The 20,999-nt window shown below is 28.9% G+C and overlaps 3 protein-coding genes across 4 annotated transcripts in view; all 3 read right to left on the bottom strand.

Annotated features, from left to right (window-relative positions):
* Positions 1-20,999, bottom strand: part of LOC149881199 (uncharacterized) — a 134,003-nt gene that overhangs the window by 13,773 nt on the left and 99,231 nt on the right. The window lies entirely within an intron of this gene.
* On the bottom strand, positions 1,149-17,417 carry LOC145193840 (FACT complex subunit SSRP1-like). The gene is made up of 16 exons (XM_090068010.1): positions 17,064-17,417; positions 14,518-14,703; positions 13,674-13,779; positions 13,262-13,339; positions 8,617-8,723; positions 8,442-8,536; positions 6,698-6,833; positions 5,945-6,048; positions 5,580-5,708; positions 4,240-4,461; positions 3,942-4,150; positions 3,810-3,858; positions 3,328-3,463; positions 2,983-3,156; positions 2,110-2,400; positions 1,149-1,504 (listed from the first exon to the last, which is right to left on the bottom strand). The coding sequence occupies exons 1-16, from the start codon at positions 17,115-17,117 to the stop codon at positions 1,328-1,330; spliced, it is 2,253 nt and encodes a 750-aa protein (XP_089924136.1). The 5' UTR covers positions 17,118-17,417; the 3' UTR covers positions 1,149-1,327.
* Positions 19,832-20,999, bottom strand: part of LOC145193938 (pre-rRNA 2'-O-ribose RNA methyltransferase FTSJ3-like) — a 50,459-nt gene continuing 49,291 nt past the window's right edge. For both annotated transcript variants that reach the window (XM_090068013.1, XM_090068012.1), the window contains 3 exons: positions 20,704-20,798; positions 20,538-20,611; positions 19,832-20,007 (listed from right to left, as the gene is read on the bottom strand). In XM_090068013.1, coding sequence (XP_089924139.1) covers positions 19,880-20,007; positions 20,538-20,611; positions 20,704-20,798 — 297 coding nt within the window. In that variant the 3' untranslated portion in view covers positions 19,832-19,879. The remainder of the gene's footprint in view (positions 20,008-20,537; positions 20,612-20,703; positions 20,799-20,999) is intronic.

Here is a 20,999-nt window from a genome sequence, read left to right on the forward strand (position 1 = left end):
CTACTAATATTTAAGTAGAAGAAACATAACAATATAAATTTTATAGGACCAATCCACTAATTGAAGCAATCCGCAAAGCGAAATAATTCGCAAAGGAATTTGATCCACAAAAAAAAAAAAAAAAACCGCAAAAATTTAGCTTGAAATATTCTTAACTTTTAAATCAAAATAAGATAATAATGGCTTACCGTAATAAATGTAAGTAAAGAATAGTAGACTTGATCTGTTGAACGAATTGTTGTAGGTTAAGATTTCCAAATAGGACTGATTGAAAATAAAAAAGAAATCCACTATTTATAGGACGCGCATATAATAAAAATGTAATTTTTTTGAACCACACCATTTAATGGTGACGCGAACGGAACGCGATTCGTATAATTCGCTAAGCGAATTAAAGTTAAATTGATTCGTAAAAGTTTTTCGGATTAATAATCCGAACAGCAAAGAGAATCCGCAAAAAAAAAATTCGCTAGTGGTTCGTAAATTAGTTTTCGGATTGTTAATCCGAAAAATTTTTACGAACTGACTGTTTTAATCCGCAAAATAAGTCGGATTGGCTTTTTGCGGATTTTACGAATCGAATCGGCGGTGCCTACTTACTAGTAATAATTGCATTGAAAGAACTCATATTGTTTAATAGATCAAATAACTGCTATTAATTATATTATATATAGATAATGTATTAATGATTAGTTTTTTATCTTACTTGCAAGTAATTTTTTTACACGCTTTGTTTTTATCCATGGATAAAGACAAAACGTGTCAAAAAATATATAACGGCATATTATGCCGTTAGCTTGGTTTTTGAATATAACACCAAATATAACGCCATTGGATAACGATATAACAGCATTTTGCTGTTATTTATATTTAAATAACAGCATTTTACTGTTATTTTTGCTGTTATTTATAAAAATATAACAACATAAGTGAAAAAAAAAACAGCATAATAACACCATAACAATACAAGATAACGCCATTAATGCTGTTATATCGTGTCCCAATGCTGTTATATTTTTGTTAAATATAACAGCATAATTTTTTAGTGTGTAAACAAAATAGAGAAAATATAAGATGTTACTTCATTGATAACACCATATTTACAACTTATGTAACTTTCCCAAATTTTTGAAGATAAAAAGCTTTCGGTCAGTTGCTGTTAAAACTTCAGTTCAATTAAATTACTCTTAAAACATCAAGAAGAATTTTACCAAAATTCAAACGCAAGTGACTTGTACTTTTAAAAGACTTTTAAACATTACTGCCCGATGTTTACTACCGCACACTTGTATTACGCTTTGAATGATGCAAGTTTTACTGTGCTCGTTTAATCGCTTTCTTCATCTTCGTCCTCTGTCTGTTCGCCTGAGAATTCTGCTTCTGCTTCAGAAGATAACTCTTTCAGTTCTTGAAAATCAGCTTGAGAGCTGTTGGCTTTGGATCGCATAGAGCGTTGACTTTGCTTTGGAGAACTTTCGCTGCTTTTCGAATCTGCATTGACTGTCTAAAAATCGAGGATCATTTTCTTACTATGATGAATAAACGATCAAATATAAGAAATTATCATACTTTACACTTTCTAATTATCTATCTTTTATAATCTGATGAAATATGCAAAAAATATTATAAACTGTTGTAAACAATTACATTAACTTTACAAAAATGCGAAAATTGCAACATAAATATTTAAAAATCAAGAGTCATGGATAAAGATTATATATTTTGGAATTTTCGTAGATTTACTTTAATACTTTGTATTATAAAGTTTAATGTTTAAATAGGATTTAATAAAAGGACAAAGACAAAATCTTCTTAAGATATCTATAATAGAAGCTTAATGATTAAGTAGGATTTAAAAAAACTCAAAGACAAAATGTTGTTAAGAGATCTTATATATTTTCTATAGACTTTTTTCTATAGAGATCTTATATATTTTCTATAGACTTTTGAAATTCTGTATGAGTCTTAAAGAATATTATTAGGCTTCAAAAGTGTTCAAATAGAATTCTTACACTTTTGAAATTTTATAGCTAATACAATAACGTAATAGTTAAAATAATAATAAAAATTAATCACATTAATTTACAAAACAACCAGTAAGAGAAATACCTCTGATTTTAATTTAGTAACAGGTTTTGTTCCTTTTTTAAATGTTTTACTTTTCTTTTCCTCTTCATCGGTAGAATCATCATCACTTGTATCGATGTATTCTTTACTTTTGTAAGCTGACGAATCTTTTTTGAGAGGAGATTCTTTACTTTTTAGCATATCTTTTATGTTTTTTGAATTTGACTTTTTGACAGAGGAAGGCGCCACAGCAACATCCTTTAACGTTTTAGAATAAGCAGCATAATCAACGCTATATTTATTTTTAGCTTCCTTTGCCATATTTTCCCACTTCTAAATAGAAATAACAATTTAAGAAATAAAAAAAAACATAAAAATAAAAACGTTCGATATTTAACAAAAATCAAACTGTTGTCACAAGGAAAAGTCTTGATTTTCTCGTAATCAAAAGATATTTGCCACAGTAAAATTTTGTTAATATTTTCTAAATTAACTAAAACTAACAGGTATTTTTCAGGAAAACCTTTTTCCTGGGACTTTTACTTAATAAACTCCAGGAATTTTAGTTAACTTTGTTTGAAGGATAAAAACAGTTCTACAGAAAATAAGATATTCTATATCAGATCAATTCAATACATATTTAATTTAACACACCCAACCATTCTAAAATTGACAATGTGGACAGGCCTAATTAAAACTTCTAATAATAACTTAAAATTTTAAAAAACTAAAATGAAGTTTTAAAAATGAAAGGAAAAAAAAGATAGTCAACTGTTTATGAGACCTTAAAACTAATGTAAATAAATTTTTTAAAAAGAATTTATAAAATTAAAAAAAAAAATTTTAAAAAGTTGTAAAAAGAAAACAAAATATTAACTAATTATAATTACTATTATGTAGTAAATAAACGAATACCGTTTTATCGGTAAGTGATTTCCAGAGTTCCCCTCCTTTTTTTGCAATATCTGTAAAGGCAATTCCTGGATTATCTGATTTTATCTTGTCACGCATTTCATTCATATACAGCATGAAGGCAGACATGGGGCGCTTCGGGGCATTTTCATCTTTCTTCTTTTTTTTGCCAGTTCCCTTTAAGAATATTGCAATAATCCAAAATGTTGCATTGTTGTAACAATTTAAAAAATGGTTTGAAAAAAATAGCACTGATATGAAAATTTTGTGTCAGAGTAAAGTATGATTTACTTTTAATATTTTGGAAAAATGTACCATATGTGCTGATGATGAAGTTTTAAATTATACCTCATCTTTTTTGGGACGCTTAGTTTTTGTTTCATTTTTCTTAGGGTCTAGCTTCCTTTTTTTATTTTTCACTTCTAGCATATTGCCATTATCACTATTCTCATTGCCAGTGCTGTTGCCAACATCTGAATCAAATCTAAATTTTTGAATAACTTTTTAAGATCATTTTCGGCTTAAAAAAAAAAAAAGAAAAAAAAAAAAAAATTACAAAATATAGTGTTATTGAAGTCACAAATATGTGTTTATATTTAACATCAATCCTAGAAAGTTAACATTAATTCAACTTTTTTGATAAACAAAAAGATTAATCACTACAAAAATTAACCAATACCCATATAAACCATATAAAAAATGCATATATAAAATTGTATGCAGTCATAATGAAAAATTCTTTTTGAGTTCAAAGAAAAAAATCAGGGCACAGGATATTGCCAGTTATGGTTTAAAAAATAAAGAATAATTTTGTATGAAATAAAACTCACTCTTCTCTAACATCTTCTTCCTTTTCATTTGCTGGATTGAAATCTTCATCTATTTAAATATTTAAGAAAGATTGAAAAAGGAATGAAAATAAAAGCCAAGTTAAATTATTGAAGACTATCTAAAAAACTAACCTTCGCTTTCGCTGCCGCTACCACCATCATCATTTGCATCATCATCACGTTCAGCACCTTCTGCTTTCATCCTTTGTAAATATGCATCATGCTCATCTTCATCTGATTCAATCATCTGGTCAAGGTTACTGCCTCCAGAACTTGTTGCTTTGTTCTTGATGCAAAGTTTTTTGTGGTTGACAAAGTCAAAGAGAGGTGTGTATTCATCCCTTAAAATTCATTTCATTACAAAAAATTTCATGTATATATCTCATGCTTAGTTAATCAAACAATTTCTTTTGTAACAAAATTTTCTTACTTAGGTAAACTGCTAAATACAACCAAAGTTCCATTTTTCAAGTCAATTTCAAAGTCAAATGTTCGACCTGTTGTACTACCGCGAGCAAAATTTACAGAAGATATTTCATCAAAGCGTATATGAACTGGAGGTTTATGTACAAAAATAAAACCTTTTTCCAGGGGGTATAATAAACCATTGCTTGCTTTGAATGAGCATGATATTGCACTTGTTCCAGTTTTGCTAAATAAAATTAATATTAAGAAAACTAATAAAATTATTAAAAAAATTTTTTGTCACTTTTTTTTATCTTATTTCTCCAATTTCAAAGACTAAAACTTTTTAAAATTTAATGGTCTATTTGTGGCACACAGTTCTCAACGGAATATTAATGCAGTTCATTTTGTGATGTAGCTTATTACATAAACATAATTCAACCACTATAACCACTATAATATAGCAAACTATTGTGATTTTATTCTCTAAATAAAATGTTGTAAATTGGATTTTCTCCAATATTTATGTAATTAATGGGTAAAAAGACTTGGTTTTAGAAAAATGAAGCCAAATTATTATTTTGCACAGTACTGATCATTCTCTCAATTTTATTGCAAGAACTATTGATATAAATAAATGAACAGTGTCCAGAACTATGTCCAGAAAGAATGAGCATCATGGTTATTTGTCTACTGTAACGAAAGATATGCCAAGAATCACATCTCCACAAACAGATCACCATATTCACCAATATGCAGTACAAAAGCCACTTGTAACCTCAAAGGAGATAAAAGACCAGTTTTGCCAAAGAAAAACGAAAATGGTGATAAAAAATCTCACTTCCAGCAAGATTTCACTTCAAGCTACTCCCCATACAGCCCAAATTATTACTCAATGGTTTCAACAACAATCTATTTAGCAACTCACTGGATGGACTGATAGCTCACCAGATTTAAACATTAAAAATTGTTGGGACTACATGAATGGCAGTTATGGATAGAAAGCCTACAAGTCTATCAATTATCATGCATGTCTGGATAGAAGAAACCACAGTTGACTACTGTCAGAAGCTGCTTGATTGAATGGCATATTGCTTTTTGCCTTTATACAAAATATGAACTAATCATGAACTTTTCATATGAGTTTAAAAGTTTAGCAAACCCATTTTTTTACTGGGGTTGCTAAACTTTTGTATAACATTTTGAATTGTTTTAGAAGCTTTTTTGATTTTCAACCAATTGACAGTATTTTAACAAGACAACATCAAATGTGGTAATCACACAAAAATAGAATGCAGTTTATCCCTCATTCCTCATCTTTTTCACAATTATCCATTTGAATAGACAATTAAATAAATCTCAAACCTTTTAAAAGATCCTGGGACAGTGATTTTTCTTTGACAAATTTCTTTAAGAACTCGACTAACTATCTCAAATACAGCACCTGACATCTTTTGAGTAAGTTTATTGTTATACTTACTTTCAATCTCATCTCTAAAAACATAACACTATTTTGAATTATATCTCTTATAAAATTAAAAATTAAATAACTTTTTGAATCTTTTGAAAAGAACTTTAAAAAAAAAAACTTTTCAAAGAGTTGTTGTTATAATACTAAAGTAAATGTTCTTACACTTAAAAAACTATTACATTTTAAAAAATTAAATAAATAAAAAAGGCAATAATAATAGAAGTATAAATTTATATATCAAATTTAAGATAGCTCTCACTCTGTAAGATTTAGTTCACAAGACATTTCTTCATCTCGCTCAAACTGCAGAATAAGGAATGGATATCTAGTATTTCCTTGACGGAGTGGAGGATCCATGCTTATCTAAATGTTATCAGTGTAGTTGTAATTTTTACTGTGAGAAAGTTGCAACAACTATATTTTTTCTCTTAAATTTTCTTTAAAAAAGAATTTTTTTCTACTTTGAAAAGTAATTTGAAAATAATATCAAGTACCATGGAAATGAATTTCACTTACTAACTTAAAGATTTTTAATTATTAGCATAATGAAAAATATTTAATGTGGTATAGAAGTTAGAGAGTATTAACTTAAATACCTTTTCAAAAAGTAGCTAAAATTAATTTTTAATAGTTGGCACATTTTCAGGTTTAAAATTTTTTATTAATTTTTTTTTTTACTAAAAACCTTTAGACAATTTCCTAAAAAAGTAAGTCGTCCATGAAGATCAATTTTCACCTCTTTCAAACTCTACAATTAAATCATAAAGAATTTTTATTTGATGCGCTTGATTGAATAACTTATTAAAAAACTTTGCAACTTTATTTGTTTACAAAAATAATATAACAATTGAATCAAAAGATTAATATTCTGGCAAACTTACTATTTAAAAACATACTTTTTTTTTTATTGAGAGCAATTAACAAAAATTAGGAAATTTTAAGAACTTAAGAATGATATAAGTTTTTTAAACAACCAAACCAAAGCAACGTCTTGTTATTTTTGAATACTCACAACAAAAAACATAAATCTTTGATCTTGATGAGGTAGCAAAAAAAGTCTAAGTATAGCAGTACGCGGTATCTTGTAATCATATGTCTTGCCATGAAGTTGTAGAAACTTAGGATAAACTCTAATGCTGTATCGTCCTCTGAAAAATGAAAAGAAATTAAAGTGACAAATAAGACTACACAATCAACTTTTTCTACAAAAAATCAATATACAATATATATCATATAAAATCTAAAAATATATCATATACATATATACTAAAATATATATCATATATAATCACTTTAAGTTAATAATTTAATTCCATGTTAACCAAATAACTGATTTTACTGAATTTGTTGATTTTAGTGCAGAAGGTTTTACACTGAATGCTTTTAATCAATAAAGAACACTATATGACATATACAGGGTACATCAGCTATTTGAGAACATATTTTTAATTTTTTATAAATGATAAAAAGTCAAACAGAAAATATTTTTAATCAAAATCAATTATATAAATAATATAAGATAAACTATTGTTTAATAAATTCGATTAATGAAATCCCCCTCTACTTCAATAACAGCTTTGATTCGAGACCTAAACCGACTGCAAACGCGCTTGAGATGACCCTCATCTAAGTTTCCATTACTCGGACAATGGATTTTTTCAGAGAATCTTTGGTGTTGTGGGGATGTTTATAAACATCTCTCTCAACAACGCCCCACATAATAATCCAACAGATTCAGGTCTGGAGAGTTTGGAGGCCACAAGTTTGGAGTGATGTGATCATAAAAATGGACCGCCAACCATTCCTAAATGTTTTGAGCCTTATGTGCTGGTGCAGAGTCTTGTTGAAAAATGTAGGGCCTTCTATTTCTTACTCTATTGATCTAAGGCTTAACAACAGTTCCCAAGACTTCAATGTAAGCAGCAGAGGCGACTCTTAGTCCTTGCGGAAAGAAGTGTGGTGGCATCACATGTTCTTAATTGGTAACAACCTCCAAAACCATATAAGTTGCAGGAAATTTTGTGTCTATGACTGTTGGAAATTTGCAAGGGTCATCACAGGGCCATCTGTCATTTCTTCTGTTTACTTTTTGATCTTGATCAAAGTTTTTCTCATCTGAAAAAAACCAAATAATGCCTTGCTCAGAAGAAAGTTTCAGTTTGTTTAACAGCCTCCTGGACCTTATCAAAAGATTCGCTTTGGTGGTCTCGGACATAAACTGGCCTCTCCTCATCACATAAGACTTGTAGCAAAGATTTTCATGAACAGTCCTTCAAATTGTGGCTTCTGAAGCACCCAGGTCTTTTGCGATGGACCTCATTGACTTTTAGGGGCTCTCATCAACGATATTGTGAACTTAATGAACAAATTCAGGTGTTCTAGTTGTGTCTGACTGTTGCTTGTGCTTTTTACATTTAGCAGCTTGATTACAACCACCATCATTTTCTTCTAACTCCTTGCGAACTTTAAAAACTTACACATCTCACAATTGCTTAAAGATCGAGCAACTTTAAGCAATTGTGAGATGTGTAAATTGCTATGCTCTGCCTTTAATGCTACAATTACAGCATGTCTTATCATTTCTTGTGTTAGTTTATTATCTGTCATTTTTAATTATCTGCAGAAAATCAAAAAATAAATGTAACAAAAAGAAATGGTGACACTACGCAATGTTCTCAAATAGCTGATGCACCTTGTATGTAACATTAATATCATATCAGTTAGAAAACAGCAACAGTTAAGGATTTAGAAAGTACCTTGGAGTAAGACATGCAACCTCATCAAAAGTGACAATTGCATCTCCAGTAGCTTGGATAATATCTGCTTTAGACATTATCTGATCATGAAAGTTCTAAGGAGCATACATTGAAGTCAAACATGAAAGCCAAATAAAAAAGAAAACTAGGAACCTTGTAACAATCTTTAACAAACCTTTACAGCATCTTCTTCTTCTTTTTCTGGAACAAAAAATCTCATTTCCATAAGCTGAACTTTTGCATCATCATTGCGGTGAAATTCAATTGTTACTTCATTCTTTCCTAATGATATTTAAAATATTCTTAAGCATAACTGAAAAAAACATCTTGTAACTGTTCTATCTTCTTAGGTAGCTTACTTTTTAAAGCTTAAACAATTATGGGGCATTCCACATCAAGTGGAACCACTTTTTGGTCAAATTCAACATCACCAACTCGGATTTTGATGAAAGTTGGCTCACATGTTGAGAATGTCACTCGGATTTTGATAAAAGTTGGCTCACATGGACAAAAGAAAAACATGTAAGTTTTTTTGACTTAGGTCAATTATTTCCTGAGATATGACCTTTCAAAGTTATGACCTTTTCACTTGACCTTGGTTATTTAAAATGTCACAACTTTTATTATACTTAGGAAGTTGATTTTGGTGGCAAACAGAAGCTCTTGCACAGATGAACAACTTTGTGTCTATACAAAAAAGTGATAAGTTCAATAGAAAAAAAGTTATTGGTAATTTGACCTTTAAGCCTAGTCGATGGCAAAGGTCATAATTTTTTTTTTACACGTTGCTTTTTCTATTGTGGATGTCCCATGAAAAAATCTTTTTGGGATTCCCATAAACAGCTTTGGGATTAATGTTAAAGTATAAGTAGGTTCTGAAAACTTTATATTTAAATACCTTATAATAATACAGTATTTTAAGGTAATTTATTAAACATAGGCCCTAGGTTATATAATAGCTACCGTATACCAAATATACTATAATTTGGTGATACTTGGCCTATATATATCTATATCTATATATATATATATATCAGGCTTGGTCGGGAAAGGTGTGCACTCTTAACTTGACCACGCATAAAGTATTTATTTGCGACAGCTTGGCCACGGCTCTTAAGATGTTTTGAGAATATTTCAAAATCATCTGCCAAGCCGTGGGCAAGTTGTCGCAACTAAATATTGTATGTGTGGTCAAGATTAGATTTCCCGACCAAGCCTGATATATATATATTGTTGAAAAACAACAAAAAAGCCTTATTTAGCAGTTTTAACTACATGGCAGTACAGTACTGAATGCAGTATAATATTTACACCATTACCATTGTAATACATATTTGCTAATAATGAATTAAAAAAGCTATAGTAGTTAACGATGATGGTTATTTTCTTTAGCAAACGTATATAATTGATAAGTGGTCATTACTTGGTCATGGTATGGACGTTGTAAGCTTGCTTTTGCTGCTTCACAATTAACAGTTCCTCCAACTCCATCACAAGGGCCCTTACCATGACTTGTAACAAAGAAATGCTATTCGGCTGAAATACCAAAGTCCTCTTTGTGATAGCACAGATTTACTAAATTCTTGCAGTTTTTGTAATGTGCTGCACAGCCATCACTAAAATATGTTATTTTTAATACCTCAAATTTCACTTTTAAAAAATTAAATAATTTACGCTGAAAAAGATGAATTGCAACTGTGTCATGAGTATTACATTCCAAAAGTAGCACATAACTTCCATGACATAAACTTCCTTCATATTTATAATAAAAAAACAAAAGAATGTAAAGTTGCTTGACTATTTGTCCAGTGATATCCCTGTGCTGCATCTTGTATGATAAATGCATAATTTTCTGAAAAATCACCAATAACCAGAAATTCTCCATTGTATAAATTGTTTTTCTTCCAGTCTAAATATTTTGCCTGCTCTTGAGCAATAAAATCATGTCTAGTAAGTGTTTTCAAGCTCCCTAAAAATCTTTCAATAAATTCATCAGTGGACTGTATAAAGGTTTGAAGCTGGGACCTATCTGTTGTAGTCCACTGTTTATACTCAATTTCTTCAACTCCTTTAATTTCAAAGCATTGCAACAGCCATTTCTTTAGTATAGCAACTTAGGGCAATTTTTACACTCGCCTAGAGGACATGGTGGCAAGGAGGGATTGCATTGGATTTTAGCCGAAGCATGTTTGTAGTTCTTAATAGGGGTTTCTAGTTCATCTTCTAGTTGTAAATCATCCACATGTAATCTGACTATCATGACCTTAACATTTTGATGAATGGCACACACACAGTGAGTACTACTTGCTCCTGCAAAGACACATTCTTTTGGACATAGCTCTGCAAACTTTGAAAACCTGACTCTGATATTTGGATACTTTTCTGAAAATAATTGATAAAATTCCTTCAAATTACTTAAAACTAATCTTTTCTGAATATATTTTTTTCCTCCATTTTCCATAACAGATAGAAAATCTTTTTTTCCAGGCATTACACAGCTAACAGTGTCAGAATAATAAAACTCTTTTACCATATCTTTCACATGTACAGGTAGTAATTTCCCTTTTTTTGGGTTAGGGGTTGATAAAACACCTTTGGTTATTAAAACTTTTTTTGGTTGAGATATAAGTCGATGCAAACAATTGAATTCTCTCATCAGTTTTCGATTACTCCATTGAGCAACTAATAGTGTCAAAACCATGATCTTTTCACTCTTACTTTGTGTTGATTTATACTTATCCCAGGGCACTTTAACAATGTCATCAGCACAAGTGTTGGAAGCTTTTTTTTAGTTGCTTTGTATTCATCATCCTCTGAAGTATCAATGGCAATAGCATCTGAATTAGGTGATAAAAGGTCTAACTTCCTTTTTTACAGGTTTTTTAAGTTTTTTCTTTTTCTTCAGAATATAACTTTTAAGAGTTTGTAACTTGTGTTTATCCAAGGGTGACTCACCCAATAACGACAATGATTTATTAAAAATTGAAATTTCTTCTTCCTGGCACTGATAATTTTCATCTCCCTTGTCACTACAAATATCTTGAGATCTGGAACTGCCTTGAAAATCTGACTCTGTATTACAATTTGCAGAATTTTCATCATCATATAATCCTATTTCAGAAGGTAAGCCGGTGATCCTCTTTCGGCAAGTATCACATAATTTTGCTCCAGCCGTAAGTTTTGAGGGATACATAGCTACTTGCCGACTAGTAACTACCCTTAAGGTTTTATATTGTTTTTTCTCATGGTGTTGGAAAGGATCATAACAATAGTGTTGTCTTTAACTCTTTTACTTGCGCTTGAAATGCCATTTTAAATCTAGATTTAATTTGAAACTTCTTCCTAAGTTGTCTTTTGAGGAATAATTCAATGGAAATGAATTGATTATTTTAACATAAATATATAGAGCTAGTAACTAAATTACAACCTAGAAAATAAAAGGAAGAAAGGAAATAGTAAAATATATATCTACAATAGGCTATTTACAGAAAATGACCTCAAAATATTACATTTGTGAGGCCAATAAATATTAAATTTTTAGAACCTACTTATTCTTTAATATTAATCCCAAAGCTGTTTATGGGAATCCCAAAAAGATTTTTTCATGGACATCCACAATAGAAAAAGCTATGTGTAAAAAAAAAAAATTATGACCTTTGCCATCGACTAGGGTCAAAGGTCAAATGACCAAATGACCAATTACTTTATTTCTATTGAACTTATCACTTTTTTGTATAGAAACAAAGTTGTTCATCTGAGCAAGAGCTTCTGTTTGCCACCAAAATCAACTTCTTAAGTATAATAGCAAAAAAGTTATGATATTTTAAATAACCAAGGTCAAGTGAAAAGGTCATAACTTTGAAAGGTCATATCTCAGGAAATAATTGACCTAAATCAAAAAAACTTACATGTTTTTCTTCTGTCCATATGCACAAAATGTGAGCCAACTTTCATCAAAATCTGAGCCGATGATGTCAGATGGGTGGTTCCACACGACGTGGAATACCCCTTTATGTTAAAGCATAAAGACCAAATTATTGTCATACATTAGTTTACAGTACTACAAAATTAGTTACAATGAGTTCCATAACGAGAACAACTAATTAAATGCTAGATAAATTATTAAAGCTTGAAGGAGCATAATAAACTCTTAGCTATATACTTAGTAGATACTTTCCATTTTGGTTTATTCTGCACATAACAGAGTAAATATGAATAATGAAAATGTAGTGCTTTCAGAATATTTTAACTCTATTATGTATCTTGATTTAGCATTTTCAATTTTTAATTTGGTTTACAAAAATCAGCACTCTGAATTTTTGACCAGTTGGTGCACAAATAAACTGTATAAAAAGGTAATAAAATACAGTCTCGTATGTTAAACCTTTAATGCAAATTATTTATTGAGTAAACCCATATATCAATTTTATGCAAAATTATTCTTTGAGTGAGCTCATACCATTTCTATGTAAAATAATGAAACAAAATCTAAAGTTTTCTCAGTTTTGATTTTACTATCAAAACTTAGAAAACTTTGAAGAATTGTTAAAAGGAACCCAGCCATTTATATTATTTATCAATTATATATTCATCAAATAGAATCAATCAAAATTCTTGCTTTGATTTCATGAAAAGAAATATTTTTCTTGTCCCTACTTTATAAATTTCACTTTTCTACAATAATGAGTTTATATAACTTTTATTTGATTGATTTTGACTGAAACATTTAAATTTAAACCCAACAAATTACAAAGTATAAACTTAATTAGATCAAAATTTAAAGAACAAAAATTACTCTTAATTAAAAAAAAAAAAAGAACCTGTGGTAGCTTGAGAAACATCTTGTAATGGAATTTCAAAAGCAGCTTTATTTTCAACTTCAAAAGACATTACTGATCCTAAAAAGAAATTCTTTGATTTGTAAAAATCCTTTCCCTCTTTTTCAATCACTTTAATTTTTTAAATTTATATCAAATTTATTTTTTATATCTTTAAATCAGTAGGCTTGCTGCTATTTGAAGTTGATATTAAAAGTAAGCTCTTACTAAAGCATGAGCTTTAAGTATAAAATAAAAATTAAGATATCAGGATCATACTATCTCTATCAGCAATTTTAAGTGCTGGGGCCCTGTTAAAAGTATTTATTGATAAACATGATGCAGTTTGCACTGATAACTCTAAAAAAATAAACGCCGTTTTAAATCAAATTTAAAAACAAAAAAAAATTTAAACCTTTAAATTTTGTCTCTCCCCAGTTCCAACCAGTCACACTTAAATCTTGATCTTCCAACTCCATAACAAAATGCTTTTTGTAGAACTCTTTTACCTTTTCATAATCCTAAAATTAAAGCAATTTTGAAGCCTTATAATGAGATATTCCTTGATCATTAATCTTTATCTTAAAACAATCTCAAAACAAGAGATTTAACAAAGAAACAGATAAGCAGTAATATTGAGTAGACAATAAAAAATTAATACATCTAAGATTTTTGGAGTAAAATAATCTTCAAATTAAACAATTTAAGGTTTGAGATTTATTACACTAATAACAAGTTTATATAAAATCAAAATAATAACTTAATCTGATTAAGAAAGACTACAGCATCAATGTTTATTAATATATTTGTGATAGTGAAGGTGTTTATATTTATCTGCCAAGTTTATTAAACTTGACCATTGAGAATTACATATTCATATTCATATTTAAGCAAATATTGTCATCCCCATCCAAGAAACAGAGTTTAAATCTAAGTTAAACAACAAAAAATCAGACCTAATCCTCGACGATGGTGAAAACAATCAACAACAAGAAGTTAAATTTACTTCAAGATCTCACAAGAATTTGTGGCAAAGGAAAGTAATAAAAAAAAGTTGATGAAACAAAAAGAATAGCACTCAAATGTGCTATAACTGCCACTTAATAAATTTTATAGCATAAACTCAAGAAACATTCAGTATTGGTCAGCAAAAATTTGTAATAAACTTTTAAAAATTAAAAACAATGCTGAAGAAAACATTTCGCTAGCATTTGATTTAATAGTTACATTTTTCACAAAGTAAAAAGAAAAAACATTACCACTTCTTTAAACCCATGATATTTTTCTTGATGACCATTTTTTAGAACTAATTTAAGTCCAAACCCACGAGCAACACGCATCCATTTTGAAGATTCAATCTCAGCAACAGGAGTAGAGTCTACCTTACCAGTTTTTGCTGATTTAAAAATTGTACCACTTTTGTTAAGCTTTAAACGACCAGGATTCTAAAATTAAAATAAAAAATGCATTTTATCCAACTGGTATAACTGAGTATTGATTCTAGCCACAAATTTAGGTTTCTTTTTAATACATGTTATAGTTATTATTTAGAGTTTGATAGCAGTCTATGTGTGTTTAAGTCAAAACAATAAAAATAAAACTGTTTAAGTTAAATATTCGCTCAAAAGAAAAAGGAAATAATTTTAAAGGAAGAGTAATGAATCTTTGATATAATTTTAACATTAATATCTACAAATTTAGTTATTGATTACTGCTAGTCCTTAAGCTATCATTAGGGCTTTGATGAAAAGTAATGGGCAGTTTCCATACAGTGATTAGCTGCTTAGCTTAAATATTAAAATAGAAAAGAAAATACTTTTGTAAAAATAACTTACAAAACAATTTTATGCTTTTTTTTTAATTTTCTTAAACATGTATTAATATGGTAAAAAAGTTTTCAAAATTAAATATGAAGACTGTAAATATAAAAAATATTTAAAAAGTTAAAGAAAGAAAACATACTTTCTTTGGCAAATCAAATTATACAGTAACTCTTCTCTTTGGTTAAATCCAATGTAACTTTATGAGGCTTTATTTGAAACCTACAGATGTTTGTATGGCAATTATCTTGCATCTTTAAAATTTATTTTGGACAATCTGATAAGTGTTTAAAAATTAGACAGTGTCTACTTCAAAACAGGATGCCTTTTTTTTTTTTTTTGCTTTACATCATTAAAGCATACAATAACAAAAAATAATAATTAATTTTACTGTTCAAAAAAAAAAACTTATTACTTAATTAAATAAATCAAGAAAAACCCTAATATTTATAGTTATAGAAAAAAAGTGAAATGACTTTTAAAATAACACTGAATTTGTTCATGATATTTTAAGGATAATTTTTAAAAAGTTCAAGTGGTATTTTAAGGTGTCAGAACCAAAAATTTTGTTATATACAATAATAGATTTTTTTAAACACTTTCCTAACACATTAGCAATTGATTATGTATAAGTCCAGCTTCAAAATTTTGCAAATTTATTAAGCTGTTTATTGAAGTTGTGGCTTCATTTTACATATTTTACTTTTACAATACTATTTCACTAACAATAAATCATACTACGGTAAAAGAGATAGAAAGATACAAGCAAAAACCCTGCAGTCAACCATTATGTTTTCAGTCTTAATAACTTTTAGAAGTTGCATTTTAATGCATAATAAAAATATATTTTCATTGTTAAGATACTAAAGTTAAAGTGAATGTTTTGAAAGATAACTAAATTCTTAAATTAAGTAATTTTGTTATAAATCTACTTTTAATAAAAAAACAAAAAAAAAACAAATAAAAAAAAAAAATCACCCTAGGTTTGTTTGTTATAAGTGTTAGAATAAATAAGTGATAAAAATTTAAGCAAATGTCAGAAGTCTTAACTATTTTTAATCTTTGTTGTTGCTATTTGTTACTTAAAGAGTTACTTTGTTTCTAGTAGGTGAACATGGGAAAAGGGAAACAAATTTGAGCAACTTTATTTTGTTAATTACTGTATTAGGCGTAATGCATATATTTTTGCATCTAAAAACTCATTATTACATGGTAATTCTGTGAGAACTGCTATTTTTCTTCTTCTCTTAGATATTTTTAAAACAGTTTTAATGCTTTCAGGAATAATTGAATATCTTGAGGAGATTAAGTAGGAAACTCTTTGACAAGCTTTTTTTTTCAGCAGTTGAAGGCCAAATTCAGAAGCCAACATTTCCTAAATAATTTATTTAAAGCCTTTGATTTTATTTTCCTTAATTAGTTAATTTATCGAAAGTTTTTGATTTTATTTTCCTTAAATAGATAATTTATCGAAAGCCTTATATTATATTCTCCTTAAATAGAATTAAACAGAGTCATGAACATATTTTTTGACAAAATAAAAATTGATTGAACTAAAAAATTGAAATGAAACATAAGCAGTTCAATATACAAAAACAAAACAGTTGAATAATATTATCAAAGTATTGATTACAGGCATCTGCACAGTCTTTTGCAAATTAATAAAATAATCAATACTTCGGTTCAAAATTCAGATCTCAAATATTCAAGAAAGCTATGAATGTAATAATATTATTGTACAATTACTACTCCAGTATTCCATTTTGCCCTAAGTTCCCTTAACAATCGTTATAGGGTTTCAATTTTTTTCTTTTGCTTGATGATAAATTTAACAGGTGCTGTATTTTGATACAGATGGTTTATATACACGCGTATATTTCAAAAAAAAAAAGAAAAGAAAAGAAAGAAAAAAAGAAAAACGAAAAAAAAAAAAAAAAATACTCAGTTTCAATATATATCTTTTTATATTCAAATGTCATACTTACTAGTGCACCGCGTACTAAAGAAAATACATCATTAAATTCCAAATTTTCTGCCATTTCTTTGTTATAAATTCTCCCTTTAGCTCTTTACCTTTTAATGACAAAAGAATTGTTAATCTTAATCATTGGTTAGGCGCTAGTAATTGTAACTTAATGCAAATTTCTAAACCAATTAATAAGAATTTAGAAGAACTTTGTGTTTGAAACTGTGGAAAATATTATTTGAAAATAAGTTTAACGTCCTCTTCATTTGTAATTTTACATTAAGGAATTCTTCATTTTGTATGTATTTGAATGTTTGAATGTCAGAAAAATTTAGTAGTTTTCACCACGGTTTACTTATGCTTCCTTAATGGAAGTATATCCGTTTTTTCCCGCAAAAATTTATTTGTGCCAAAAAAAAAATAAACAACTAAAATCAAAACTAGTAGGTACGTGTGTAAAATTTTCAAACCATTTATTTATTCAAGTTTTGTATATGGTTCGAAAGAGCTCTGAATTTGTAATAAAATGGTGAAAACTTTATGAAAAAAGAATCATTACAAAAAAATTTATGCTCATTTAAGTAACATTATTTTTATGAAGCATTGCTTAAGAAAAATGCAACTTTCGTATTAAACTTGCGTTCGGCTAACGGCAACTTTGTAATAGAATCATTGTTAAATTGCGCATGATTTTGCGTAGTGAAATGTGCAAAACGATTAAAAAACGTAACTAAAAAAGTTTCGAATTAAAGAAACAAAGTATTTTTAATGATTAAAACGTAATAGTAAAATTTATAATAAAATTTTATAAAACATGCATAAAAGAATATCGCGTTTTTTTGCAATATTTACAATATTTATATAATTTTGATGTATTTAAAGATCACCTCCATAAATAAATAAATAAATATATATATATATATATATATATATATATATATATATATATATATATATATATATATATATATATATATATATGGAGGTGATCTTTAAATACATTAAAAGCCTCAGCGTTTTCGCCTTATTTTTATCGTTACTAATGAATTTCAATGAAAGATAAATATATAAATAACAGTTCTAATAAAATATATCATTATAACGAATAAAAAAAACAAATATACTGAATTCTCTACTGTCAAAAACCGCCCCTCCCCCTAACACAATGTAACGGAAGTGGAAATACATACCTCCACTCCGTGGAACAATAGGGTATGTGGTCATGAATATTTTTTGATGAAATTTGGCAGGGACATAGAAAATAGATCTATACAGTTGCCTGTAAAATTTTAAATATGTACCAACATGCCTTCAATATTAATGCACCTCCGGAACAGAAACGAAATTTTAAAACCGAATGAAAATCACTGGTAACTGTAAAAAAAACAACAGAATTTATAACAAAAAGTAACAGTAACAATAGCAGAAACAGTTTTATAAAGTGTAACAGTCACAGTAACGCTAAAAGAGGTGGAAATGGTACCTCCACTGGGTCGAAAAATACGCTATGTGGTCATGAATATTTTTTAATGAAATTTGGCAGGCACATAGAAAATAGATCTATACAGTTGACTGGAAAATTTCAAATATGTAACACCATGCCTTCAATATCAATGCAGTGCCAGAACAGGAACACAATTTTAAATAGCAATAAAAAAAACTGAAAAATTTATTACACGTATAAAAAAAACCATAATTTATTCAACATAGAACATTCTACTTTTTTAATAAAGTCTAAGCTGATATAAAGTTCTAAAAAAAAAAGACAAATAAATACATCATTACCACACCGACTTCGAGCACGCTGTGAAAAAAAAGGTCACAGTTTTTGTCTTTAAAATCGGTGCCGTAAAAACCCAGATACGCACGTACCTAGTTATGGCAAAACGACTTCCGGACAAAACTCTGTAACCGCCACAATCGGGCCAGTGTTGGCTCAATAACAATGGCGTACGACTACTCGCCAGAAGCATGCCAGACTCGGGCCAGTACTGGCCCGTTACTAATCTAGTCGTTACGGCGTGCGATGATTAGCCGGAATTCTGGCCCAGTGTCGTGTGTTGTCTGGGGGTGGACTCAGACTTCGGGAAGAACGAAAAAATTCATTGAATAAATAGCACTATTTCAATCTATCAATATCTGTACAACTAAAATTATTTTTGTCAATTTGAAGCGGAATAAATTTCAAAAAATATTTATTTTTGTATTTGTTTTTTGTGCGATATCACGTTTTCTTCAGAAATGGCTAATAATAGTGTGCTAGTGTATTATATTGTTTAAGAGTAACGGGTCAGTGCTGGCATACGATTACGGACGAATGCTGGAAAATGATCCCGGACCAGTGCTGGCTAGCGATGCTGGGCCGTTGGCCGTTTTGACATTAGACCGTCATCAATTGGCGGCATCGCGCCACTGTCGCAAGCGGAACTGGGCTAACACTGGGCCTCTAACGGGAGGCTGTCTGGGGAGTTTCGAGTTAGAAAAATATTCGGAGTTTAGCAGTTTTCCTTTCAAATATGGATAAGAAAATTCTAAAATAAAATATAAAAAAAGAAGATTTAGATTCTCTCTCTCGTTAGAGTACTCAAGATATACCTGAAAATCCCGAGTTCTTGATAATCGACTTTGGACTTCCGAAAAAGATGAACTTATGTTTGTAGAAGGTTACATTACTAGATACTATTTGAAATTTTTTGCACTGTAATGAACGTTCGGTGAAATGTTGAGGAAATTTAGTTTATAGTCATTAAAATTAGGAGACTTTGTTAAAAGAAAATTACACCGTTATTTTTATATTTTTACTCGATCAAGGTAAATTACATCTTTTACTAAAATCTAACGTCTTTTTCTCCGTCCTTTAGTTTTCTCTTTATTTTTAAAAGCTCGAAGATCTTTTTTCATCCTTGGATCGACAACTTTAAACTGTCCTTTAACGCCATCGGGTCGAATGTATTTTTTTCCGGCTGAAAAGATTGTTTTTTTTTTTTTTGTTTTTTTTTTACATTAACAATAAAAATTATTTAAAAAAAATTTAAATGCTGGGCAATTCTATGGTGCCGGATGTAACACATATTGAATTTTATCAATTAAAATATATCTGTTATGAGTTCCTATTACCCTATTTTTTTCCACCAAAATACGTATTAACATCGAAAAATTTTTCGAGTTACATTCCGCACAAGTGAATTAATGGTCGCTCTTTGTAAATAAATACACCAATCGAATCGAAAATTTAGAGAAAATTATTTTTCATGTTAATACGTATTTTGGAGAAAAAAAAATTGGGTAATTGGAACTCATAACAGATATATTTTTAACACAAATTGATAAAATTCAATATGTGTTACATCTGACACCATGGAATTGCCCTGCTTTAACAATTGGTCGTGTGAGATATGACTGTCAAAATGCTACGCCAATTCGCATAGATACTATTGAAAAATTCTTACACATGTTTTTTATTACAGTTTTTCGCGAAAGCTAAAATGTTTACCTAATCCTCTTTTCGCTACAACATAAGTCGTCTCAACTTTCTTCTTGTTCAACAAACCAGCACGTTTATAAATGCTAAAATAAAATTTGCAGATTTATATTGAGATGATATTGAGCTTATAAGATAAAAAAAATATTCCCAAAGCGTATCAGTATTATGTAATTACCTTTTAATTTGATCTTGTTTTTCCTTTGATCCCGTGTCTGTTGCATCAAGAATACCTTGCGCTTTACGACGTGCCCGATCTAGCTTTTTAAGCATCTAAAATGAAGTTTCAAAACGAAAATAAAATTTGTAAAAAAATAATTTTATAATTATGCATTAATATAAGTCTTTAGTTCTTTGACTTGTTTCTTCCGAAGAATAAATTAAAATTAATTTCAAAAGAGTTTCCAACTTTAAAAGTAAAATACCAAAAGCTTTCTAAAAAAATGGTTTATATTTTATTTTAAGCTTCACTTT

Source organism: Hydra viridissima, unplaced genomic scaffold (assembly GCF_058129835.1).
Source record: "Hydra viridissima isolate aposymbiotic clone 2 unplaced genomic scaffold, HvirCarnegie_v1 scaffold_12, whole genome shotgun sequence".
Lineage (NCBI taxonomy): Eukaryota > Metazoa > Cnidaria > Hydrozoa > Anthoathecata > Hydridae > Hydra > Hydra viridissima.